Raw genomic sequence first — 27,153 nt, forward strand, 5'->3', positions numbered from 1 at the left:
ATGGACAGAAAATCTCCCAAATTCTGTATCAATTCCATTTGAGGCAACATATTCTCATCTAGAACTAATAATGGAAGACTTCTGAATTTGACTGAGGTGGACCATCAAAGAAATCTCTTGAGTTCTAACCTTAGCAGTAACTTTACTGTCAGCATCCGTGGTACTTTTTTTAATTTCTTCTTTCTCTTCTTCTCCCTCCTCTTCTTTCTCCTCTTCCTCCTCCTCCTCCTCCTCCTCCTCCGGCTCCTCCATTGATTCCGCTGCTTCTGTAGCAGGCTTATGTTCCTCATTAATCAAGGAAGTCAGGAATTCCTCAGCAATCATTTTCACCTACAATAAAAGAATACAGACTTGCCAAATTGTTATCATAGGAAAGGAATTTAGAATTATGCCTCTCAACCTCAACAACTTTAAGACATGTAGACTTCAATTCCAGAATTCCCTACAGTTAAAGTGTATACATCTTAAAGTTGTATCACTGTTCAGAAAACGCTGCTAATCATCCAAGCTGGTTCAATCAAGCTGAGAATTACACATTCAGTACCCTAATTTTTTTTTCCAAATGTCACCTGCTGACCAAAATTCTACATTACAATCCACATGACAAGACTGCAAACAATTCATAGTCTGAACTTACCCTCCAACGTGTGTAATCGCTGAGTGAGCTGGGACCATATGCTACATGAGCTTGTGCAGACTTGATGAACTTTTTTCTAATTGGCTTCAGTTGTTCAGGAGACAGTGTTTTAGACATCTGGTTCCGAAAATTTTTCCCCCAATGAGCAGAGACCTAGAAAAAAGGGAAAACTATAATGAAGCAGCCTGGGAAGCCATACATGGGTCCTATACCAGGGGTAGGCAACCTTGGCTCTTTTATGACTTGTGGACGTCAACTCCTAGAATTCCTGAGCCAGCCGTGCTGAGGGGAAAGGGAGAGGTTTCCAAGTTGAGCCATGCTGGCTCAGGAATTCTGGGAGTTGAAGTCCAAGAGTCATAAAAGAGCCAAGGTTGCCTACCCCTGTCCTTTACAAAACTTTCCATGATATAATATTAGAGATTTTTAGCTAACACTCTGTTCAAATTGTCCAGCAGATGAGGTAACAAGGAAGAAATAGACAGGAGCATCCATAGGGAATTAAAAAAAAATTAAGACAGCAAGTACAGCCATATGATCAAGATTCCCTTTTTTTCTAAATGTGCATTGTGGATGTTCCATATCTTAAAATGCAATGGGCTTTCAATCATACAGTTGTAGGCACCATTTTGACTTTATTGACCTCATCCATAGATACCCCAGAAAATAGGACTTTTTCTAGCTCCATATTAATCTGATGCAGAGGTCCCCAACCCTCAGTTCGTGGACCAGTACTGGACTGCGGCATGCCAGCAACCAGGCCGCACAAACAAGCAAAGCCCCATCCGCAGGATGCAGGCAGCACACAAAACCACACCCCTCGGGTCCACGGAAAAATCTCTCTCCACGGAACCAGTCCCAGGTACCCAAAAGGTTGGGGACCACTGATTTAATGTTTGCCTTCCTATCTTTTAACCGGTAGTTCTTTTTAAAAAAAATATTCCTCTATTGAATTTCAGAATTGATAAAATAAAGAATAGAAAAAGTTACAAAAAAAGAAAAGCATGAAAAAGAGTTAAAAATTTAACAAGAAAAGAAAAAAGATAGAAAAAAGTAATAAAACTTTTACTATAAAATAGAAAAAGCTAAACTTCCAATTTCTTCAGTACAGATATAAATAAATAATAATGTCTTGCTCTAAGTTTAAACAAAAATAAAAGCATAACATGTAAAGCATACATAACAAACAAAAGCAATAACAATGCACGTTTCTATAAAAAAAGATTTAGTCATCAAATCCCAAAATCAGGGTATTATTTCTATTCTTTTCGAGCAAGAAGTCCCAAAGTGGTTTCCAAATGGAAATAAAGCTAGACAATTTTTTGTTTTTCATCAAAATGGTCAATTTTGCCATCTCAGCCAGTTCTATTGCTTTTGTGTGGCAAAGTTTCTATAACATTTTCCCAAACATTGTTATTGTATTTTGATTATAAAAGCAATTGATATCCTAAGAATAAAACTATTCAAATAAATAATAATAATATAGACCCACTAATTAAATCAGTCACTAAATCAATCAATCACAATTAACTGTTTATAAAGTCCATTAATTCATTTCGTATTTCTTTGGCAGCTTCTTATTTCAATGTTGAAACATTGCATTTTAGATCTGTTCATGAAAAAATTAGAATATTTTTCCAAATAAATAAATTCACATACAAGAGAGGGAGGAATACGCTCAAAGGCACTTGTGGAAGGCAGCTAGATGAAACAGCAACTAGAACAGGCAGTTTTGTGCAAGCTCTTCTTCCTTCTTGTCACAAATTTTGGTTCTGGATTTATCAGTGATGTCAGATGATGAAAACGACACAAACACTTTTCATAGATTTGAACTTGTTCTCATCTTATCAGAGTAAGATTTAAGGTAGTCTGCTTTAATAAAATCACATCCACCAGCCAACATTTTCTTAATAGCCATGAGAACAAGAGAATTAAGCTGCATTTCTAGTTCTTACTAACATTCATTCAGTTTTACTCTACTGGTTAAAATTTATACCTAAATGGATATGCAAAAGAATTATGCTGTTAGTTGCATAAACAGACCAAATAAAAATGAGACACCAAAAGTAGTCAACCTGTTTCTTATCCTTCCAGCATGCTTCCAGCTTTTTATAGGCATGGAAAGAAAATGGAAATTGCTCATTTGTTTTATACATATTTCTGATCAGCGATGTTCTAATATGCATAAGAAAGTCAAAGCTATAGTTCGATTTTGCAAAATTGATGAGCAAAATATTTATCTAAATCTAAACTATTATACCACTTTTTCAACTAAATAGCTTCAAGGCTTTATAAAAAAAGAATTCACTTTCATTTCACTAATTTCCTCTAGCATCTTTTAAAATGCTGTACAATTTTTGATAATTAAGAAATTATTATTATTTCGGCACTTACTCTATTAGTCAGCTCTCGGCTGTTGACGACTCTCACATGATTGGCCAGCTTGGTGATGTCTTTGCCATTCAACTGACGGAGATTTTGCAAAAGAAATATTACCTTGTAATCGTCACTGGGCTAGAGAGAAAAAGAGTAGCCTTGTCTTTAAAAAAATTATTGAAAATGAAATCTTCATGTGGGAACTCCTACAGTCCAACTCAGCCCAACACTGCCATCTATTGCTGTCTGGAGCATCTTAGATTCAGCATCCTGAATTTACAATCATTCAATTAATCTTGATTAATTATTTAGTGAAGAAATTTCAGGATTGTTAAGAAGGTAAGGTCAATCTAAAAGGAGATGGTTTTAAAAAAACTCTCCTCCATCCAGATTTCTGTTTCAATGATATTTTTTTTCTACAGAATTCAAAAAGCCTCCTGAATAGCGAGATTGGCAGCAAATAAATTTGATAAATAAAAATGAAAAATAAAAAATGGACCAAAATCTGTCAGAATTTGTTTATATCAAACGTTTATATATATTATCTATTTAAATGTATACTCATTTAATGTATACTCATTTGATGAGTATAAAGGCTCTCAGGTTAGCTAGTGGCAAATATTGCAAAACTTTCTCTGAAAGATTTTCCGTCTTTTTAAAGAACACAATATAGCAGGGGTATCAAACTGCCGGCCCGCGGGCCAGACGCATCATCCAGAAGCCGCGCCCACCCCATTGCCGGCAATGACAAAACCATCCCGAAATGTTGCGCGACGTCACATGACGTCGCAAGTTTGACATGTCTGCAACATAGCAACTGTTCTTATAAAATGGTGAAAGTATGTAGTTGTTTACACTGTTTTAACTTCATTTACATGCTGAAATCAGTAAATAATATTTCCCAAAAATAAGTTAATGGATTTTGAGAAGGCTGGAAATGGACATTTCAACCCTTCTCTTCTTTTACTTCTTCCAAAGGAAATGGGGAAGCATGTGGGAGGTCTACTTTTCACCTTAACTTAGATATATATTTAGAAGCAAAGCATCTGAGCAAATGCAATTAAAAGTCAGTTAGGACTGAGTTAAGCTTGCATTTAAAGATCTGTATTTTCAGGCAATGCATATACTTTATATGTTTGAAATCAAATATACTAGATCCCAATTCTTGCTTTCTTTACATTTTGAGCTACAATTCAGTAATGGGATGGCAAGACTGTTATGAATAGATGATGAGTAACTGCAGCATCAAATTATCTTAAATGAACCATAATGTTCACTGAGGATATATGACAAGACTAGAGAATGTTCATCAGCCCCAAAATGAGCAGAATTTACTTTACTCTGGGACATGAAGGTATTACAATTTTTGCTCTTAATGCAACACTTTGGCTGTATGAGGGTAGCAGTGCTCCAAGAAGTAGTTGCAAGGCCTAGAACCTCTATTGGCTGCCAGATATACTCACTGTCAGGTATACATTGTTGGTATAGGTGAGCTCCTCCAGCTGTGGAAACTGCTGCAAGGTTGTCACATCTTCCAAGTGATTGTTGTTACAATTTAGGATGCGGAGGTTTGGCAAACTGAGATTGTCAGGAAGCCGTTCTAAGAGATTGTCAGAGAGATCAAGTTCCTGGAGATGGCGGAGATGAGAGAATAACTGTGGCTCCAAATCTTCTGTAGTTATTTGCAACTTGGACAGGCTGGAGGGGGAAAAGATTCCATGTATTACTGAGGTCCATCCCATCCACATTATGGAACATTCTATGATTTATGTTAAAAATCCAAAGAACGGAAATATCAGGCTCTCTGACATAAAGAACATAAACATTTAAGCTTCATTTAATGACCTTAATTGGGACCAACAGCATTTTCACAGTGATCATTAAGCTAGAACTACATAGGTTGTTAAGCAAGGACTTTACATAACTGCATTTCACAACTTCCTGCCAGCTTCCCCATTGACTTTGCTTGTGAGAAGCTGGCAGGGAAGGTCGCAAATAGTGATCATGTAAACCACAGGATGCTGCAACATTTGGAAATGCAGGCCAGTCACCAAGTGCTCAAATCCTGTGACCACGGGGACACTGTGATGGTAGTATGTATAAGCATTGTCATAACTTTAAAAGTTCATTGAATGAGTGGTCATTAAGCAAGGACTATTTGTACTGACTCGCACAGACTATTAAATTACTTATCAATTAATTTACAACTAAACATAGTACTATCCTTAATTTAATTTAATTAAAATGTTTAAAATCCAATGTTACTTAATAATTCACTGTTTACATAATTATTACCTATATTTTATAATTTGAAGAATTTCCAATTGTTGATGGTGGTGGTGGTGGTGGTGATGATGATGATGATGATATTATTATTATTGAAGAAGAGTTGGAAGGGACCTTAGAGGTCTTCCAGTCCAACCCCCTGCTCAGGCAAGAAACCCTATACCAGAGGTGTCAAACTCGCCACGTCACAGACGTGTCGTATCACAACTTTTTTTGCAGTGCCGGAGCTGGGGTGGGCACGGCCTCCTTATGATGCAAATGGTTTAACACCCCTGCCCTATATCATTTCAGACGAATGACTATCCAATCTCTTCTTAAAAACTTCCAGTGTTGAAGCATTCACAACTTCTGAAGGCAGGTTGTTCCACTGATTAATTGTTCTCACTGTCAGGAAATTTCTCCTAGGTTGCTTCTCTCCTTGATTAGTTTCCATTCATTGCTTCTTGTCCTGCCTTCAGAGTAATTTTCAGAGTAATTTCAGGAATAGGAGCAGGATCAAAATTGTTCTTAAAAATACTCTTTAAAAAAAACTAATTATTCTGGGAAAAGACGGAGGAATGGATGGTTAGATTCAGCAAAGCTGTTGTTGAATAAAACTCTATTACAGAGTAATAGTATCAGCTTCAAATTGAAAGTTGTCATGATTGCTGTTGGTACTGCTATTTATTTATTTAAATAATTTATATGGCAGCCAATCTCAGAACAATGATTCTGGGTGGCATACAAAGATCAAACAACAAACTTAAATCATAATATTATGTTCAATATTGTACTGTGATTTAGGCTAATTCTATGCACTTTGTAACTGTAGTTTTTGGAAGAAAAAAAAAGAGGGCAAAATCACAACTGAATTTGCTGTGAAGATTGAGAAAAATGAGGGACTAGGTATGGATTTTCTTTTTCTTAGTCAGATTTGTGGAGTTCTGTGTACACATACATACATGCACTTACTTCAGCGTTTTGATCTTTCGTAGCCTTGTAGATTTGGGCACTGCTCTTTCCAACAGAAGTTCTGTAGTTATTTTGGACATAATTAATCTCTTCCAATATTCTGCAAATCCAAGAGTGTCTTTAATCTTCCAGAAATGTTGCTAGTAAAAAGAATAACAAGAGAATTGTTCAAATATCGTCCCAATGTTGCAGATCAAGAAAATTGCTCAGGTAGAGGTACAGTTGCAGTATAGGCATTCTTATCTCCTTATATTCTTTACTAATGTTGGACTGAAATGCAGGTTGGAGACAATCTAAGAAATGTGGCTTGTGTCTCTTTTGAAATGGAACACACTTAATCTTCTATATTTATTTATACATGCCAGTTTAAGATACCAACATCTGTCAAACAATTTATTTAATTTTGGGAAAATTTTAGAAAAATCATCCCATGTGAAACAAGGTGTCTACTCCAGCAATTGGTCTCCTACTAGCTATGTTTTCCTGAAATTCTGACCACCCTTCTACCTTAGAGGTATTGTGACAAGTTACTTTATTCTGATTATTCCTGTCTTTCTTAAGATGATTTATGCCAGTTTATTTTTTATGTTTTTCAACTTCAGATCTCTCAATTAGATGGCTCATTTTTTAAAAAAAATATTTAACCATTTGTTCTAGGTCATTTGGTGATCATAGTATGCTTGGTACTGGTACTAAACTGAGAATCTTTCTGAACCGCTTTAGGGTTTGTACCTGTAAATGGAGGTTTCTCCCCTCTCCCTCCTGGGATTGCTTTTGAGCATTTATAAGGGCTGAGCATTTCATTCACATTCCTCCCGCTCTTAAAAATATGAATTTACATTCAGCTAGATAAGCTCTAAATTAAGGCATTTCAGTACTCTAGTTTTCTAGAATGTTAGCTTGTTGGATTCTAGTACTTGCTGACTGCATAGTAAACCATTCTGCATAGTAAATCGTTCTCCAGTGAATTAACTCTGTTATTATGGGCTTCTATCTAGGCTATCATCAGCTGGAGTCTTGGGTATATTATGCCAGGCATAAAAAAAACATGATGAATTTATCAAAGGTTCTGTACCAGCAATTCAACCAACTCAGAGGCTAAATTATGTCCAGGCACCTCTGGCTCTGTTTATACTCAGATCTGGTAAAAACCATCATACAGCTGTTGTTTACTGTCCCTCTTCTACATGAAATAGGGAAGGGTAATCATTCACTTATTAAGATTTTTTCAGCATTACTTATTGTCAATATTAAGCCTTGTTCATGAATTCTTTCAGTCATTCAGAATTCATTCAGTCTCACTTTGTTAGGCTATAAACATCTGCATACATTAACAAAGCAGTAGCCAAAAGGAAAAAAATATATTCCAAGGAGAATATCCCAGAGAAAGATAAACAGACCTTCACTTCAGGAGCAGAAAATCTTATCCAATCTTGGAAAAATAGACTGAAATTAAATGCCTATTACTTCCCTTTCAGCATTACTCCCAATTGTCATGGAGGTGTGGAAAAAGATAATTATTTCTTCCTTGCCCCATTAATTTTAAACCATAACCACACTTAGTGCTGCAGTGTGCTTGTTGGCAAAGCAAAAGTTCAACCAACCAATTTGCTTAATGGTCAGGGAAGGATTTTTAAAAAATGGAATAAACATTATCAAACTTTCTGTCCCTTTTAACAGATATTGTTGCTGGGGTGGATAAAGGGGAATCATTTTAACATTGCAGAGACTTAAAGGGTAAGCTTGTGGGGGGGGGTTGAAGACCTAAAAAGGGATGCTGGCTAACAGGTGGATTTCCTCACTTAATGTTATCTAATAATTTTGATCCTGCTCCTATTCCTGAAATTACTCTGTAAATTACTCTGAAGGCAGGACAAGAAGCAATGAATAGAAACTAATCAAGGAGAGAAGCAACCTAGAACTAAGGTGAAATTTCCTGACAGTGAGAACAATTAACCAGTGGAACAACCTGCCTTCAGAAGTTGTGAATGCTCCAACACTGGAAGTTTTTAAGAAGAGACAGGACAGCCGTTTCTCTGTCTGAAATGGTATAGGGCAGGGGTGTTAAACCGGTTGCATCATATGGAGGCCGCACCCACCCCAGCTCCGGAACTGCAAAAAAAGTTGTGATGTGTCACGTGATGCGGCGAGTTTAACACCTGTGGTACAGGCTTTCCTGTCGGAGCAGGGAATTGGACTGGAAGACCTTTACAGTCCCTTCCAATTCTTCTTCTTTAATAATAATAATACTAATAATGTTGGAAGGGACCTTGAAGGTCATCTAGTCCAACCCCTTGCTCAGGCAGGAAACCCTATACCATTTCAGACAAACGGCTGTCTAGTCTCTTCTTCGAAATTTCCAGTGTTGGAGCATTCACCATTTCTGGAAGCAGGTTGTTCCACTGGTTAATTGTTCTAACTGTCAGGAAGTTTCTCCTTAGTTCTAGGTTCATTCTCTCCTTGATTAGTTTCCATCCGTTGCTTCTTGTCCTGCCTTCAGGTGCTTTGGAGAATAGCTTGACTCCCTCTTCTTTGTGGCAGCCCCTGAGATATTGGAATACTGCTATCATGTCCCCCCTCGTCCTTCTCTTCATTAAACTAGACGTACCCAATTCCAGCAGCTGTTCCTTATATGCTTTAGCCTCCAGTCATTTGATGTTACTTCGATAGGCAATTGGCATTTTATGAAATTGAGCAACACTTTGATTTTTATTTTAACTGAAAACAGGAAGTATTAAAATACTGAAAAAATATTGTTTTTATGTTTTTACTTATTTATTTTAAATGAGCTGTATCTTCCCCATTTTAGACAGGTTGCACAGCCAGAAAGAACAGAACTCCCAGTTATTCAATTCACAAACTAATATGTCTGATAAATAAAAACATCAGAGTTCTTTATTACACACATAACTTATTTCCATGTTGAAAATGTGTGCCATACAAGCCATTTAGTTCATTTTCTTGCATAGTTAAGCAGGGATCCTCAGCATCAATAGAAATCTCCCTTGGCATGCACCAAACGATGTAATGCTCTTTAAAAAGCATTACTATTTTTATGGATTTATTTATCTAGGAGACAATGTAAATACTGCCTCCATGTCATTTATTTCCATGCATGCTTCCAATTCATTTTTTATAAATGTGACTGATTGCACTTCAGTATTTTGAAGCCTTCTGTAATCTATTTTCATGCTGCCTCATGTTATTTTAGATTTTGCAGGATGCTACTTTATCATAATAAGCTAAAGAGGAAACGATTACCTGACCACAAACGGTTAGTTGAAGAAATTATTGTATATGGAAAGATGAAGCTTGAAATAAGTTGTTGGAAGATGGAGAGAGACTGTGCCCATCGGTCATCACTTGTTGGGTGCCACAGGGTTTCATGCTGTCTCCCCTTCTGTTTACCATCTACATGAAACTTCTGGGTGAGGTTATCTGTCAGTATGGAGTCAGGCACCACCAATATGCTGATGATACCCAGTTGTATATCTCAACATTACACCAGAGAAACTGTCTGAAGTTATATTGATCAGATTAAACAAAATAAAGGTGACTCTGATTGATGGTTTAGAGCGCATGAAACCATTTTTGAAAAGCACTTTGTACTGACATGCGTTGAAAATACAGAGAAGCTGTGTCTGTTGTAGCAAAGTTCAGCAACATTTAAAGACCATCTATATTGGCTGGCAGCCCTGTATCTGAACTTTTGTTTGATATGTGGCCCATGAATCTGATAGTTATAATTTACTTACTGTATAGCTTATAAGTTTATGCCTCTTCATAAAACCTGTTAGTCTGAAAAGGTGCTACCAGACTCTTTGATATCTGACAGTTTCTATTTACCTTTACAGGTGGTCCTTGTTTAGAAACCACAACTGGGATGGCAACTCAATCATTAAGCAAAGTAGTGACTAAATGAAAATGCAACTATGCTTATGAACTTGCTTCAGCTTTCTTTTGATTTACAGATCTGCAAAGATTGTAAATATGGGGATTGGTTGTAAAGTTACTTCTTCACCACCATCATAATTATGAAAGGTTGCTAAACAAGGCAGTGGCAAATGAGGACTACTTACAAAGACTTTCAGTATATTTGTCACAAGATTATACTGAATCTCTTTTTCTCTCAAGTTCTTAAAGGAGATTGTAAGAATTTTACTTTCCCTAGCGGTTCAGTTCTTATTAAGTACATCTCCTTTCTTTTTTTTTCTTTTTATTGAAAATTTTTAAAATTTTACAAAAAAGTTCCCTTCCCCAAACCCTCCCAACCCACCCCAACCCTCCCCCAACCTTCCCAGAGCTGAATACAGGCTTAATTAAGATTTAAAAGAAAAAATTTTTAAATACAAATAAACCATATACAAATTTGGTTACAATAATTAAACAAATTATAAAATACTTTAACACCAACATTTGAAAAAACAGAAAGAGAAAAAGAAAAGAAACAAGAAGAAGAAAGAAAAAAGAAAAAAAGAAATTAGAAAAAGGAAAAAAAAATATCTAAAAAATATCTTAAACTTTATTAAGTACATCTCCTTTCTTAACCCTCACAGGAAGCATGCAAATAGGACTTTGTGTATCTTCTTCCTGCATTTAGCAAAATCTTCTAAATCTAAATCTACATTGCAATTTTGTTTAGAGAAAATAAAATATCTTGGCCATGAAATTTCTTCTGGCCAATATTGTATTTCTCCATCTTGCACTAAATGCAATTGCAAATTCTTCATCAATCACAACCTTGCAAGTCTGCTCTTTTCTTATATTTGTGGTTACTGTACATAATGGATTCCCACTTATGTCAACCTACCAAACTGCTCTATCATTTTAACTGTTCCTGAAATAACCTTCCTGTGGACTAAAGCAATTGAATCTTCAGTTGCTGTCCAGAAACAAGCTTTATTAGCAGGCTCAACCATGGGAAATTTAATTCTGAACATTTTCTTACATGAATGGATCTGATTAGCCCAGGACTCAAACAACTCTGTAGCTCTACTTAATGATAAGGACATTCAAAATCCTTTCCATAATTAATGTGCATACTGACATCTTTTTGATATTCTTCTCAGTGTCCAAGTCACACTAATTTAAATATGAATTTTAGAAAGGACTAACTATTAGTTTGTAGACTCTGTAGACTCTGTTGCAGCTGCACACCCGTGTTTATACTAATATAGCTGCTGCTTTTTTGTCAGGCATCTGCCTCTTTGGTGCATGCTTATATAATCAATAGTGTGTATCTCCAATATGGTAAAAGAAAACTCCTGTTGACGGTTTTGATGACAAAACCGTGTTAACAAATTATGTAAAAAATAATAAATTCTATTAAATCCATTTCATCTGGTCAGTTATTAAATTTCTTTCAAGTCACTGGAATGGACTTGGCACTGCAGAAGTTCAGTGAGAGAATAAACTATTAATCATCTGTTGTGCCATCTGCCCTTACTCAGAGCAACCTGTAGCATCACACTATTTAGCAACACCACACACAAATTATCTACTTGTTCAAAGGTTTGGGATATAAGCTTTCATATTTCGGAAAGATGCGAAGAATAATATTTCTCAGTTAATATTACTGCTGTTTTGCTTGTTCCAGAATCCTTTAATGTTAAATCCCCCACTCCCTAAGTACTTTCGTTTTTCAATCTGTATTTCTTTTTTCTTGTAATTTACAGTGCTCTTCTCCACAAGAATTTTAAATTCATAAATTTTGTTATATGCAGCTAATGATTGAATGTAAGTTGAAATTACTGCTGAGGCTGTTACTGGACAATATCAAAACACCAGATTAAAATCTATGCATAAGCCTAGGGCAGTGATGGCGAACCTTTTAGAGACCAAGTGCCCAAACTGCAACCCAAAACCCACTTATGCATCATTGGGTGCCGAGTGGGTGTGGCCCATTGGCTGGGTGTGGCCAATTGGGGGGTGGCCCATTGGGTGGGCGTGGCTGCGGTGGTAACAGCAGACTGGGTGAGACTAAAAAGTTCAATCAATCAATTCCAACTTTGCAAGATCTTTTTTTTTCCTGCGAGAAGTTGAAATTGACTGATTGATTGAACCCTTTTTTTTTTGCACACGGCGGTAGAGGCCTAAAGCAAAAAGGTTTTATAAAGCCCAACTGAAGCCTAGGATTGGGGCGGCGGCGCGCGTGCCCATAGAGAGGGCTTTGAGTGTCGCTTCTGGCACCCGTGCCATAGGTTCGCCACCACTGGCCTAGGGGTTATTATCTTCTATTTTATGAAGGCTTTGGGGAAGTATTTACCATAGCAAAAGTATAATTCTCCTTTTTAATTGTTCTAAGTATTCCCCTCCATTAAGTTCATTAATTCTTCTCTATACCAATATATCAGCACATTTTTGTACTCTATATCATCAAGGGCTCCACAGTTCAACCCTAAGCTATAAATACTCTCTGCTATTAGAACTTGGGGGGGGGTTCATGAAGTTAGCAGTTATCACACAGATGTCCCCGAACCTGAAAGATGACCCAAACTACTAAATCTGGGCTGTAATGAATTTTGAAATAACATGATGTTATTTGCTAGAACACATATTTACAAAATGGGTTCCATCTCCATGAAACAAGTACTGACCTTTTTGTTTCCAACATGACTTTTCCTCAGGTAACCAATAAGGAGATTCCCCCGCCCCTTTTATTGGCACTTCTAGAAGAAAAGTTATTGTGCCAGATCTTTGGATAGTATTGATGGGTTCTGATTCACTCCAGATGTAATATGACATAGCATGAAACCTATATTCTAAATACCCATAAACACTGTAGAAGAATTGTATGGGAGTTTACAATTTGGAAGGATATTCTGAGCTAATTTATAATTTATCAATAAGAACCTCTTAGAATTGGTCCTTTGGATCTCTGTCATTTTATTCCAGGTCCTGCATGTTGAGCTAGAAGCAATTAATGATTGAACAAGAGAAAACACCAATCACCTCAATTTATGGTCCAAATGAAAAATAAAATTTTATGAAAAAAATCAATCACTTCTTGAATTTGCAGAAAAAGATGTTCTAGTTTTTGGAATATTCTTTGAACTTAGACATTTCTGGATTATGAAAAAATGTATCTGGTAAATGTCCAAAACTGTTATAGATTACATACAGTATCATTATTGTCCCTCTCAGATACAGAGAGCCACAAGTACCCTTCAGAAAAGAAATATACTTATTCTTCCATTCCTAGAAGTTGTTCAAAGAGTGATATGTTCTAGTTCATTCCTAACCAAACATATAGATATGGAAATTGGATCTCTTACCTATGTTGATCATAATCCAATAACTGTAAGCTTACACAGAGGAATCTTCGAGTGGTGGATTGTTTATTATTATTGCTAAAAGAGAATATTAAACTGAAGGATCAATACAGATAAAGAATGTAAACCAATTCAACTTCTGATGGTTATTTACAGTATGGAATTCAAATAAAGCATTTATAAGGAGACTATTTCAATAGCCTCAAATATAAATTTGTTTTAGAACAAAAGATTAAAGCTATCTATACACATATTAACAGAAGTAAATGACACTTATAATAAATTGAACTTTGCCAAACAAAAATATTTTGAAAAGGGCAATAAATTAGATAAACTGCTGGTTATCAATTAGGAAAGGAACAAGACAAAATTCTTATAACTAATTGGGATGGCAACAGATATGTTTCAACAATAGAAAATAAATCAATTTCTTATTATTCCAGACTATGTAGTAAATATTAAATTCAGAACAGTATGAAAATACAAGGCAATTTATAAATTCACAGAATAACAAAATGAAGCTCTTTACAAACCAGTGATAATGTCGAAAAGGAAATAAAAGAAACAATATAAACACCAAAACTGAAGAACCTGATGGATTTTCTACAATATCTTATAAGACTTTCTAAGAAATTGTGATCAAACTATTATCATAGGTAATTAATGAGATTTAACAATGTTCTCTTGGAAGAAAGCTTTAATTTACAGGTAATCTTAACAAAGGCAATTGGAACTGGAATTTCCATTGCTAAGTGACACAGGGATAAAGCACAATTTCACATGATCACGCCACATTCAGCAGCCATCATTAACTGAGGATTGTGCACAGTCCTTTTCTATGCTTATTCTGTACTTTCAAAACAATACTTATTATTGAATAGTCTGTTATATATTGCATTTTTCTACATACTTCAGGCCAAAGTTCTGTACAACCTATCTGGAAGTCTTATGTGTTCCATAGAAGCAATCCAACAATATTTTTTTTTATAATCCAATTTGTTATCCAAGTTAATCAAGTATTTTAGTTACATAACTTACATTTGGATATTGTTAGTCCACCCACCCTGTTCTTTTGAGTCTTCTAAAATCTTAAACCCTATTTTGGATCTTTTATTAAATCATATAAAACCAATCATTTAGTGTTTTTTTCTCAATTCTTTTTAGGGATCATTTGGATCAAAAATTTGGGCCTTGCAAAACATTCAGTTTTACTGCTGTGATTCTTCCAAACATGACAGCTTCAACTTTTTCCATTTTGAAATGCCTTCCATTGTATTTTCCAAATCTGGAAAATACAATGTTTCTTGTGAGGAGACTACAAACTAGCGGTCTCCAGTGGGTTTAGAGTTTTGGGAGGCAAGAGAAATTTTTGCAGTTGACACCTTTCAAAAGAGAAAGAAAAAAAAGGGGGAAACACAACTAAGTAGAGAATGATGGAATGGGTGGAAAACCCAGTTACAAAGTATTAAATATAAGAAACATAACCAAGACCCATAAAGGATATACTAACACTTAAAAGTTTAGGGAAGAAACAGGGTGAACTTGAAGTATTAGTACATGAAGGCAGATATTACATAGTTGCCATTATTGAAACCTGGTGGGATGAAACTCATGACTGGAATGTACTGATGGAAGGATACAAACTATTCAAAAGAAACAGACCTAACAAAAGAGGAGGTAGAGTTGCATTATATATAAAAGATCATTACATCGCTACAGAAATCTACAAAACACCCCAGAAGACAAGCTCAGGATCCAAAAAGATCTTGACAAACTTGGAACAATGGGCCCTATCCAACAACATGAAATTTAATGTGGATAAGGGGCGTTGGTCTTACCTGAACGCCTTTTCTCAGTACGGAGATGGAGAATCCACCGATGGGTTTTCTCTGTCTACCTGCTCTTGAGACCAAGTAGCCAAATTTGACACGCCCCTTCTTGCCAGGGGCTCCATTCTTAACGAGGGCGAAGTGGCTGAAGGTTGACGAGATATTGGCTCTCAGTTCCCTAATAACGGCCTAACTGACCTTAGGGTGGGTGTGGATTCTCCATCTCCGTACTGAGAAAAGGCGTTCAGGTAAGACCAATGCCCCTTCTCCAGTACAGGAGATGGAGAATCCACCGATGGGACATACCAAAGCCTCACTGTCCCGATGGGTGGGAGACAGATAAGGCCGGAAGGGTGTCCTTGGAGATCACTTGCTGGAGGACCCTCCTACCCAAGGAGATGTCTGCCGAAGCGAAACGGTTGATCTTGTAATGGCGTACGAACGGGGAAGGTGAGGACCATGTCGCGGCCCTACAAATTTCCTCGATGGACGCCTGAGTGGCCCATGCCGCCAAGGTTGCAGCACTTCGAGTGGAATGGGCAGTGAGATGACTTGGAGGTGGCAGAGACGAGGCTTGGTACGCCTCGACGATACAGGTCCGGATCCACCTTCCAATGGTACCGGCAGAAACTTTCCGCCCCAGAGTACCCGGTCTGAAGGACACAAAGAGGGTCTCTGACTTGCGGAAAGGCTCCATATGTTTTATGTAACGTCGCAATGCCCTGCGTACGTCCAATGTATGCCACTGCTGCTCCTGGTCATGTGTCGGGTTTGGGCAAAAGTTTGGGAGAACAATTTCTTGTGCCCTGTGAAACAGAGAGTTCACCTTTGGGATGAAGGAGGGATCTAGCCTAAGGACCACCCTATCACTGTGGAAGGTGCAGAGGTCATTCCTGACCGACAGTGTGGCCAGCTCAGAAATTCCGCCTAGCCGATGTGATGGCGATCAGGAACGCCACCTTTAGAGACAGGTGTCGTAATGAAACGGTCCCTAGTGGTTCAAAGGGCAGTCCTATGAGAGCGCGAAGTACTTGTGGCAATTCCCAAGATGGGTATCTGTGTACCACTGGGGGTCTGGTGTTACACGCACCCTTGATAAAGGTGCGAACCCTGGGATGGTGAGCTAAGGGAACCGAATCCTCACACGTGAGAAGAGTGGACAGAGCTGCCACCTGCCTGCGAATAGTCGCCGGGGTGAGGCCTCTGTCCAGTCCATCTAAAAGATAGTCTACTATTTGAGGGATGGTTAATTTGGAGATTTCAAACTGCCGCCTCCTACACCAAAGGCAAAAATTTTTCCAAGTGGAATCATATATGTGGTTGGTCACTGGACAGCGTGAAGCCTGAATCATGGTAATGGCACGAGGAGAGAATAACTCCTGCACCATTACACGGCGCTCAAGTGCCAGATGGTCAATTGCAACCATTGAGGGTCCGGGTGACAGATGGCTCCCTGGTGTAGAGACACTTGGTGGGAGGGGATCTTCCACAGGGTTGATTGAAACAGGTTCATCAGGTCTGCGAACCACGGTCTCTGTGGCCAGTGTGGTGCCACGAAAATCACCTCCGCTCGCTCGTGTAGCAATTTGCAGATGGCTGCCGGTATGAGCGGTTGACCACACCTGCGGGAGATGTGTGAGAACAGGTCCGGGTGTAGCCCCCACTCCGAGGAGTCCACTGTGGCATGACTCAGAAAGTCCACCTGCAGGTTGTTGACCCCTGATATGTGTTCCGCCCTTAGTGACTTCAGTCTGGGCTCTACCCAGGTGAACAGAAGCCGTGCCTCTGTCATGAGGGCTTTGGACCTGGTGCCCCCCTGACTGTTGATGTGTGCCTTGGCTGCCATGTTGTCTGTAAGGACTAGGACATGGCAGCCCGATTCTGTGTCTGAAGTGTCGTAGGGCTAGATGGATTGCCCTGAGCTCTAGCCAGTTGATGTTGTTCCTCAGATCCGCGGCGGACCAATGTCCCTGCGCGAAGTGAGAGAGTAGATGGGCTCCCCAACCGTACAGGATGCTGTCTGTTGTAATGGTAACCCTGTCTGGTTCCTTGAAGGGTGACCCCTTGGTCACTGCCCGAGAGCACCACCAACGGAGCGCCCTGCGAATGTGCGCCGGAACCCGGACTAGGCGGTTTGATGAGCTGGTATTCTGTCGTTGGAATGGCAGGAGGAACCACTGTAGGTCCTGCAAATGAAGCCTGGTCCAGGGGACTATGGCTATGCAGGAGACCATCTTGCCTAACAACTGGGATAGTGTTACCAGGGGAACTGTGTGTTGTTTGTATACCTGGCGAGCCAGTTCCCTGATGCTGACCACTCGCTCCTGGGAGAGGTAGACCATGCAGTTGGATGCGTCTATGATGGCTCCCAGATGCAGTAGCCTGGGTGAGGGAGCTGTCTGGCTCTTCTGGAAGTTTACTGAGAACCCATGCTGCTGAAGGACGTGGATAATGGTCCTTACATCCACCTGAGCCGCCTGGAGGGAAGTTGTTTGAATCAAGATGTTGTCCAGATAACATTGGACGCGTATTGGGATTTCTCTGAGTTTTGCGGCTACTACCACCAGTATTTTTGTAAACACCCTGGGTGCTGAGGAGAGACCGAAGGGGAGGGCCCTGTACTGGAAGTGTTTGCTTCCCTAACAGAAGCGTAGAAACTGGCGGTGAGATGGATGAATGGGGATGTGAAGATAGGCTTCCGTGAGATCAATCGATGCCAGGAAGTCGCCCTGTCTGATGCCTCCCAGGATGGACTGGAGGGATTGCATCTTGAATTTTTTGTATGTTATGTATCGGTTGAGATTTTTGAGGTCCAGGATTGCCCTCCATCCTCCTGAGGTCTTGGGGACCACGAAGAGGATGGAGTAAAATCCCCTGCCTCTGTATTCTGGTTGAATAGGTTCTATGGCTTGAATATCCAACAGGTGTTGGATGGCCTCCTGCATAAGTCTGCGTTTTATGGGGTCCCTGGAAACTGAGCAGGTGTTGAATCGGTCTGGAGACATGACTAGAAACTCCAGGGACAACCCAGTCTGGATGGTATGCAGTACCCAGTTGTCCGTGGAGGTTTGTTCCCACTGATGGAAGAAATGGGCTAGTCTTCCTCCAATGGGGAGGTCGGGGTAAGGGTCATTTGTTCTTCCAGTAGGGGCGGCCCATTCCACGAAAGGGCCACTTAGTCTGATTTTGTTGCCTGGATCTGAACCCTGGTCTGTCATAGGGACGGTCGTATGGTCTGTCCTGCCTGGTCGTGTATGTTTTTGCGTTCTGATTGAGAGGTGCGGTTGTCATTTGGCGAAAGGGCTGCCTCCGAAAATAAGGTGCGGGACGTCTGTCATTTTTTGTTTAAGTGAGCCATGACCTTACGTTTGTCCTTATTCTCGACAAGATAAGGAGCCAGGGCCTCCCCAAACAAATTGCTGCCTAAATAGGGGGCGGTCGCTAGGCGCCACTTAGCCTTGATGTCAGCCTGCCAGTGTTTTAGCCATAGCATCCTTCTGGCGATTATATTGGACGCTATGAATCTAGAGGAGAAGATGGCCGATTGGAGTGTTGCATCCGCAGCATATTCTGTGGCTGCCACCATCTTGGCCAGGTCCTGGTGAGTCCGCAAGTCCTCAGCCAGGACCCTGGCCTGTAGTTGTTGTAACCACAGGAGGGTAGTCCGAACAAAGAAGGAGGCCGAGGTGGCCGCTTTGATGGCCCATACCGCTGACTGATGAGTTTTGTGGAAGGTTTGCTCCCACCTTTTATTATCAGCTTTGAGGACCTCCATTAAGTCCCCCACAACAGCTGTCTGGGAAACCAAGGGGATCCAGACTTTGTCCACCTTGGGAATCTCTAGTGCCTCCTTGAGATCTGAGCATGCGGCAGGAAATGGGGCCATTTGAGAATGGAGAAGGGAGATGTGGGGCAATGCAGGCAGCAAGCAAGTGCTGTTCTCTGCTCTGCATCGCTGCGCAGAGCCACTCTGCTTCCGTTCTCCATTCTCTCCAGTGGCAGAGACAGAGGGCTGGCGGAGGGAGGTGGCGGGGGAGGCTTGTGCCACCCAGTCATGGCAAAAGCCATGGGAGAGTTGGTGAAGGAGGTGGTGGCTGCCATCAGGCAGTTAATCTGTGGGGCAGAGCGTGAAGAAAGCCCCTCCAGTGGTGCTCAGTGGAACCTTTCGCTGTCACTCCCCCCTGGCTCCAAAATGGCAGAGTATGACCAGGCCTACCCTGCCCATCCTTCGTACGGTACCATGGCAGTCCGGCTCGGGAGGAGAGTGAAAGGGAGCAAGGAATGGCCTGGCTGGGGGGGGGGGCTGAAGGAAGCAGGTGCAGGGTGCATGGAGCAGTTCCAACCCTCCCCCATCTGCCTCATCTCATTGTGGCGGCAGCAGCACGCTGTACCGTGCGGCCTCCTGCGGCAAGTGGCCACAACAGAAGTGGGCCAGCAGCCATGTGGGCTCTTGCTGGATGGGGCTGTTGGTGCCACCGCCACGAAGCAAGGCAAGTGTCATGCAAAATATAAGATACCACCCAAAAATAAGACTGAATGCCTGTTTTGGAGGCAAAAATAATATAAGATTGGGTCTTAGTTTCAGGAAAACATGGTATTACTACCGCTTTATAAAGCCTTAGTAAGGCCACACCTGGAACACTGCATCCAGTTTTGGTCACTACATTACAAAAAGGAAATTGAGACTTTGGAAAAAGTGCAAAGAAAAGCAACTAAGATGATTAAAGGCCTGGAGACTAAAACATATGAAGAACGTTGCAGGATTTGGGTTTGGCTAGTCTAGAGAAAAGAAGGACTTGGGGGGACATGATGGCAGTATTCCAGTAATTGAAGGTTGTCACAAAGAGGAGGGGAATCAACTTATTTTCCAAAGCACCAGAGGGCAGGACAAGAAATAATGGATGGAAACTAATCAAGGAAAAACAACCTGAAATTAAGGAGAAACTTCCTAACAGTGAGGACAATTAACCAATGGGACAGCTTGCCTTCAGAAGTTGTGGGTGCTTCATCAATGGAGGTTTTTAAGAAGAAATTGGACAGTCACCTGTCTGAAATGGTATAGGCCAGGGTCTCCTGCTTGAGCAGGAGGTTGGACTAGAAGACTTCCATGGTCCCTTCCAGCTCTATTCTGATTGATGAAAAGGATGCTGGTTCACATACTTTCTTTTCTAATTACCTTCAGAAATGGCTTTTAAACTTTTTTAGTTATCAGGAACCTCCGGATTAAGAAGTTTTACAGTGTGAATTTCCTTCAATTCTTAATGAAAGAAGCTTTAAATACTGTACAAATTTGAGGACTTAAATTATTATTTTTTGAATAATCAATAAATGGATGATTAGAACATTGATTTTGGAAAATAGAAACAGGTGGATTTGAAATACAATTTGAAATTATAAGAATTCTTCTTACAGGAAAATGTTGTTTTGAATCTCTTAAAAAACATTACTGGATGGAACTTTTAAGGTTGGACATTAGAGGAAACCATAAGGAACTAAAGATTACCATTAAAGGAGAACACTTTTTCTTTACTTTTTCTTTATTGTTTCTGTCTTTTCTTTTTGTTCTCCAAGTAGACTCCATTCTTATGATGCTTTGGAAGTTTCCTTTGCCAAGTCATGCTTGAAGAATGGTGCAAGATTGCTTTGCACCCTGCATAGGCTGAGCATGCCTGGCAGTAGAAGAGAAAAATGCTGAAGTGGAGTGCTTTGTGCTAGGGAGGCAGAGAGTAGGTCAAGACCTCTTGGGCTTTGTCAGGCCATGGGCTGAGGCCTTCTGGATCTGGTAGGATGGAATAAGCCAAGGCTTCTGGGCCCTGACAGGGTAGAGAGCAGGCTGAAGACTTCTGACTATAGCAGCTTTGCATGTGTAGGTGGGCCAAGTGGGTGGCTGAGATGGGGGAAGAGATATGAGGTGGTGGTGGGGAGCTGGGGGTGCTGCAGCAGCTGGCACTTTGGACACAGGTAATGTCTTTTTGTTCAGCATCACTGTAATTTAAAATGGTTGTAAATCAAATCAAGGTAGGTAGGTAGGTAGGTAGGTAGGTAGGTAGGTAGGTAGGTAGGTAGGTAGATAGATAGATAGCTAGATAGATAGATAGATAGATAGATAGATAGATAGATAGATAGATAGATAGATAGATAGATAATGTACATACACAAATATTTATGTATATGCAGGTATCTGAAAGCAACAGTTCGCCCTCAACTACAATTTTTTTCTATCAACTTTTATTTTTCTTACGTTCTTGTAAATCTTATTATATTCTTTCAGTACACTGACATTTGTACAGTATTGATTGAAAATTATTAACACTAATGTTTAGGTAACTTAGACTATTGTTAATAAAAAAGAGGTATATCAATTGTTATTTACAATTTAGGATGTCAGTGTTAATAAGCATAAGATTTTTAATTTTTTAAATCTGAATTTGAATATAGGCAGTTCTAGATAGGACATTTAGAAATTTTACTGAATTAAAAAGCTTACTACATAAAATTTAGATAATATATTGGGTCTTATCTATAAATTACTGATGAAGTATGATTTGGAAAGTGAACAATTATTATGTAGCTCAATGAATGCAGAATCCAAATAGATCAATAAATATCCAACCATGGGGATAACAAAGGAAAAACAGGTAATATACCATCAATATTACACTTAGAGAAAAATGGCATAAGATGCTCTATTGGTGGTATACTACCCAGTGTTGATTGCCAAAATAGATAATGCATTTTGTAAAAATGGCTGGAAATGCAATATTAGATTGGATCATTTTTTTCATATTTGGTGGCAATGCTGTAAAGACAGTTTTGGACACAAAAAGTTGTATTGTGCTTTTCAACCTGTTATTTTTACAATTAACATCCATTTTTTAAATTAAAGTAAGTAAAAGTACAACATGGAGAGGGAATTGTGTGTATTGTTTCACATCAATACGTTTTCCATATTTGTTAAAGAAACTTAAATCATAATAATAATATACAGGCAATCTGCGACCCAGATCAACATCTGAAGCTATACCTGTGAAATTTAAACTGAACTCAGGCCGCAGAGAAATATAATCCAAGCAGAAAAATGTTTGTCTCAAAGTTCAGGATCATTAATTCATTCATATAAACATATATTGTCTCAACTCTGTCCTAATTCCTTCCAAGTCCAGAAGCCATACTTTTGTTAACATATGTGAAGAGCTTCCTAAAGCTTCAAGATGCTTTCTTTAGTTTTCTGCCAATGTTTTTCAATATTTCATTATCTTTATCAGACACAAATGTTTTTCTTTAGGTGGCAGTTGTTCAGAATTATGGCTAAAGAAAGAAGTTTCTGAAAAAGTAACATTACACCTCTTTTCCATAGCATGCTATATATCTATCTGATCCTCACCTTAGTTTAAGGAATCAGAAGAATCTATAACTAACACAAAACTGAATTAGTTTTGTGATAGTTAATATTATAGAAGCATAATTCAAAATGAATGATAGGCTATAAAAGTGGGCTCAAACTAGAATGAAATTTAATACACATAAATGCAAATTTCTTCATTTAGGAAAAAATGCACACATACATGATCTCTGGCTTCATACTACTTCATGCTGTTTATTGATTTTAGTTTGGTGTTCAACACAATCATTCCTCAGCATTTGGTGAACAAACTGGACCTATTACTTATGTAACTAGATACTTGACTTCCTTATTGATAGGCCCCAGTTTGTGCGAGCTGGAAGAAAAGTTTCCAATTCCATCTTTTTGACTACGGGTTCCCCACAGGGCTGTGTTTTGAGTCCATTACTGTTCACCTTGATGACCCATGACTGCTATGCTAAGTCTGCTATAAATCATATTGTGAAGTATGCAGATGACACAGCAGTAGTGGGTCTTATCCGAGATGATAATGAAGATTCTTAAGGGAGGAGGTGAAGACTTTGGTGGACTGGTGCAATAAAAATAACCTGGTTTTGAATATTAATAAAACAAAGGAGAACAACATTGATTTTAGAAAGAGCCAGCATAATCATATTCCACTTTGTATCAAGCTGCAGCTGTGGAAGTGGTCAATAGTATTAAGTACCTGGGGATGCAGATAACTAACAATCTGGTTTGGACTCCTCATATTTTATCTTTAGTGAAGCAGGCAAACCAGCTTTTGCATTTTTTGTGTTGAATGAGGAGAGCACATCTTCCTCCTTTTGTCCTGGCCGTTTTTTACAGAGGCACAATTGAGAACGCTTTAACAAACTGCATCACTGTTTGGTCTGGTGGTAGCAGTGCCTCAGATAGAAGAGTGGTAAGGACAGCTGAGAAGATTATAAAAAGCTCGTTTCCTGTTATTCAGGATACAGCTTATAAGCATTATATGCTTAGAGCTCAAAGCATTGTTAAAGGCCCCACACACCGTTTCACGGTCTGTTTCTGTTGCTCCCCTCTGGGAGGAGGTTTTGAAGTATTTATAGCAGAACTACTTGATTCTGTAACAGGTTTGTTCCTTATGCCATCCATCTTGTAAATTCGCAGGATTCTTTTTTGTTTGCTATGTATATGTGGATACATACATAATGATATTTTCTGAGAGCTGAATGCAACAAAATTTCTTTTTTAATATATGCTGGTTAGTGTATATTTAAAGTGACAATACATTCTATTCTATTCTGTTATATTCTATTCTATTATATGAAAATGATTTGGGAATGTTAATTGTAAACTATATATGAGTCAACATGATACAGCTCCAAAGGGAAATGCAATTCAGAATGCATCAACAAGAGCAGTTGCCAAAGCAACTATATCTGCCTTCTTCAGACTTTATCTCAAGTACAGTGTCCAATTGCAGATATTATATTTTAAGAAGATTCACAGACTTCCGGTGGATTTTGCGTGCGTGATGGCGGCTACTTTGTAGCCGTCCTCCTGGGTAAGTGTAAGAACCGCTATGAACAGCAGATATCAGCTGTTCAGCGGTTCAAAATCCCCCTCCCGGGCAAAGGGGGGGGTAGAGAGTGTCTGAATAGTGGTAGAGCCTCTTTCTCACCCCCCAAGTTTTTTTTTTGGGGGGGTGAAAGGAGTGCTCCCACGGAGTTCAGACTTGTCTCCGCTTCCCAGCTGTTTTTGTCCTCAGGGACAAAACGAGCCGCCGCAAACACCTCCGTGCTTAAAGAGAACTGGTGAGTTTTTTTTTTTAAATGGACAGAGCTGAGTAGAGGATTTAGTTTTTGCTTTCTTTGACTTATTTGGATTTTAAGTTTTAAGATTTGTTTCTATTTTTATTCTCTCTTTTTATTTTTTTTCTTTTTTGAAAGGGAAAGTAAAATGGCGATCGGCAAACTCCTCGGTGTTTTTTTTTCTGGAAGTTAGAATGCTGACCGGCAGGCTTTTTGGTGTTTTTCTTTCTTTCCTTTCCCTTTCTCTTTTTATTTCCTTATGATTGGAATGGTTGTTTTTGGTATCTCTAAGTATTTTTTTTGGAACGGACTTTTTTTATTTAATTATTATTTTTTTTTTTCTTCTCCCTTTTTTTTTCCTTTGAACTCCCTTTTTTTTTATTGTAATGACCCTTTTTTGAAGGACTTTTTTTCTGTTTAATTTTTTGTAATTTTTAAGAAGGAGTAAAACTTTTTTTTAATTCTTTTTCTCTTCCTTTTTTTCCCTTTTTTCTTTTTATTATAATGACCTTCTTTGGAGGGAGTTATGATTTTTGAAGGAATTTTTATAATTTCTTAAGAAGGACTAAAGGTTTTTCTTTAAGATGGCTCCAAAGCGTCCAGGGATTTCTACAGTTTCTAAATCAACAGTTTCACCCTCTTCTGGGGGTCAGCTAATAACTATGAAGGACTTGCAAGACATGATGGGAGATGTTATAATTCAAATTAGGGCAGAAATGAAAAAGATTTTAGAGGAAAACAATAAGATCTTGAGACAAGATTTTGTTTTGGCTTTAGAAGGTGTTGCTTCTGTTCTTGAAAAGGTGAACTCCCATGTGGAAGAGGTAGCTGAAAAAGTGGACATAATGGAGGGGAAAATTGAAAGTATGGAAAAAGAAATGGAAAATGAGATTCTTATGCTTCAATATGGACAAATGGAATATGCCTTAAGAATTAGAGGCTTGGGAGAGTCTTTGCAAGGAGATCTGAAGGAGATGGTTGCAAAGGACTTTGCATTGATTTTGAATAAAGAAAAAGAGGGAATACTTAGTGAAATTGAAAAATTATTTAGGGTTAACTCTGTGGTGGCAGCACAGAAGAATCTGCCAAGAGATGTGGTAATTTACTTTGGTAAAAGATCTTTACGCAATGAAATTGTGCAAGCCTATTATAAGAAGAGATTTCAAATTGCTTCACAAGATGTTATAATTTTTAAAGAGATCCCATCTAAAATTTTAAGAAGAAGAAAGGAGTTTGCTTTTTTAGCAAATGAACTTAAAAAGAGAAAAATTTCATTCAGATGGGATGTTCCGATTGGAATGGTGGTGAATTACCTGGGGACATGTTATAGACTTAATACTGTTTCTCAAGCAAAAGATTTTTATACTTCGGTCCTGGGGGTATGTGCATCGCCATCAATTAAGTTTAAAGCTTTGGAAGAAAAGAATGTAGAATCACAGTTTGAAGAGCCTATATTTATGAAAACTGGAGAATCTTTGTGTGAGAGGCCTCAACAAGTCCAGGTTGAGGAGCAGAAGACAACTTGTGCAGTATATAATCCCAAAGAAAAGCAGCAACAGAAGAAGGTTAAGGAAGTTTCATATTTAGTGGTTTCTGAATCTCTGGGAGATGTTAGACCTACAAAGTCTTTGGAGCAATCTTTAAGGGTGGAATTGTTGCCTGAAATGGAAACTGGGAAATCTCAGTCTGAGGGGCATCAACAAGAGAGGAACGGGCAGAGGATAACTTGTACAACTTACAATTGTAAAGATCAATACAAGGAGGAATTTAAGGAACCCTTATTTGCTTCGGAGTCGATGGGAGATTCAGGAATTTTGGAGCAGTCTCCTAAGGCAGAACTTGCAGCATTTCTTACGAGTTTGATACAAGAATGGAGAAGGGAAATGGAAGAATGGAAGAATGGAGAATGGAAAAAACTGGAATGTGAATAATTAATAATACTAATATAATTGAGATTGATAAGGATGTAGTTTTTTACGGATGGAATTAGTTATTGGTGAAGATTGAAATGTTTAATGTGTTTATTAACTTTGTTGTTTTAAGTTTTGAACCTTTAATGATAATATTGTTTAAATTTGTGTTTTGAAGGGATTATAATTTGCTTATTTTAGTGAGTGGATTCTAATGTTTTAAATTTTAAAAATTTGTGGTTTTGGAGGGAGTTTATATAGAGTGAGGATTGTATTTAGATTTGTTTAGGATTTAAAAGTGTTTTTAGTTTTTAAATATTATTATTAATATTTTTAAGACAAAATAATTTGTTTAATTAAATGTGCTTAGATTTGTTTAGGACTTATAGGTTTTTTAAGTTTTTGTTTTTTTTTTTTTTTCTTTTTGGATAGGAGAGAAGATTATGAAGATTGAAGGAAATATGTACTTACTTTAAGTTCTTTAAGAGTATTTAGCTTTAATGGTATAACAAAGATTTGTATGTTTATTTTTTCGTTTTAGGATAAAGAAAGAGGGAGAAATTAGATTTTATACTATAGATATAGATATTCAAAGAAAGTAATGTTTAAATTTGTGTTTTTGGAGGGAGCTTATATAGAATGATGATTGTATTTAAATTTGTTTAGGTTTTAAAAGTGTCTTAAGTTTTTTTTTTTTTTTTAATTAAGCCTGTACTCAGCTCTGGGAAGTCCAGGGGAGG

General features: G+C 38.5%; 1 protein-coding gene across 3 annotated transcripts in view; it reads right to left on the bottom strand.

Moving 5' to 3' along the window:
• The window catches only part of LRWD1 (leucine rich repeats and WD repeat domain containing 1), a 41,117-nt gene that overhangs the window by 12,128 nt on the left and 1,836 nt on the right, over window positions 1-27,153 (bottom strand). Inside the window, exons 2-7 of one of the 3 annotated variants that reach the window (XM_039333955.1) lie at window positions 13,522-13,596; window positions 6,248-6,387; window positions 4,474-4,708; window positions 3,029-3,148; window positions 638-790; window positions 130-330 (exon numbers count right to left, since the gene is read on the bottom strand). In XM_039333955.1, coding sequence (XP_039189889.1) covers window positions 130-330; window positions 638-790; window positions 3,029-3,148; window positions 4,474-4,708; window positions 6,248-6,327 — 789 coding nt within the window. In that variant the 5' untranslated portion in view covers window positions 6,328-6,387; window positions 13,522-13,596. Of the gene's footprint in view, window positions 1-129; window positions 331-637; window positions 791-3,028; window positions 3,149-4,473; window positions 4,709-6,247; window positions 6,388-9,508; window positions 10,466-13,521; window positions 13,597-27,153 lie in introns of those variants that run through there. The other 2 variants (XM_039333956.1, XM_039333957.1) reach the window with 2 other exon arrangements.

Source organism: Crotalus tigris, unplaced genomic scaffold (genome assembly GCF_016545835.1).
Source record: "Crotalus tigris isolate CLP2741 ecotype Arizona unplaced genomic scaffold, ASM1654583v1 scf7180000024514.4999324561:1519799, whole genome shotgun sequence".
NCBI classification, from domain to species: domain Eukaryota; kingdom Metazoa; phylum Chordata; class Lepidosauria; order Squamata; family Viperidae; genus Crotalus; species Crotalus tigris.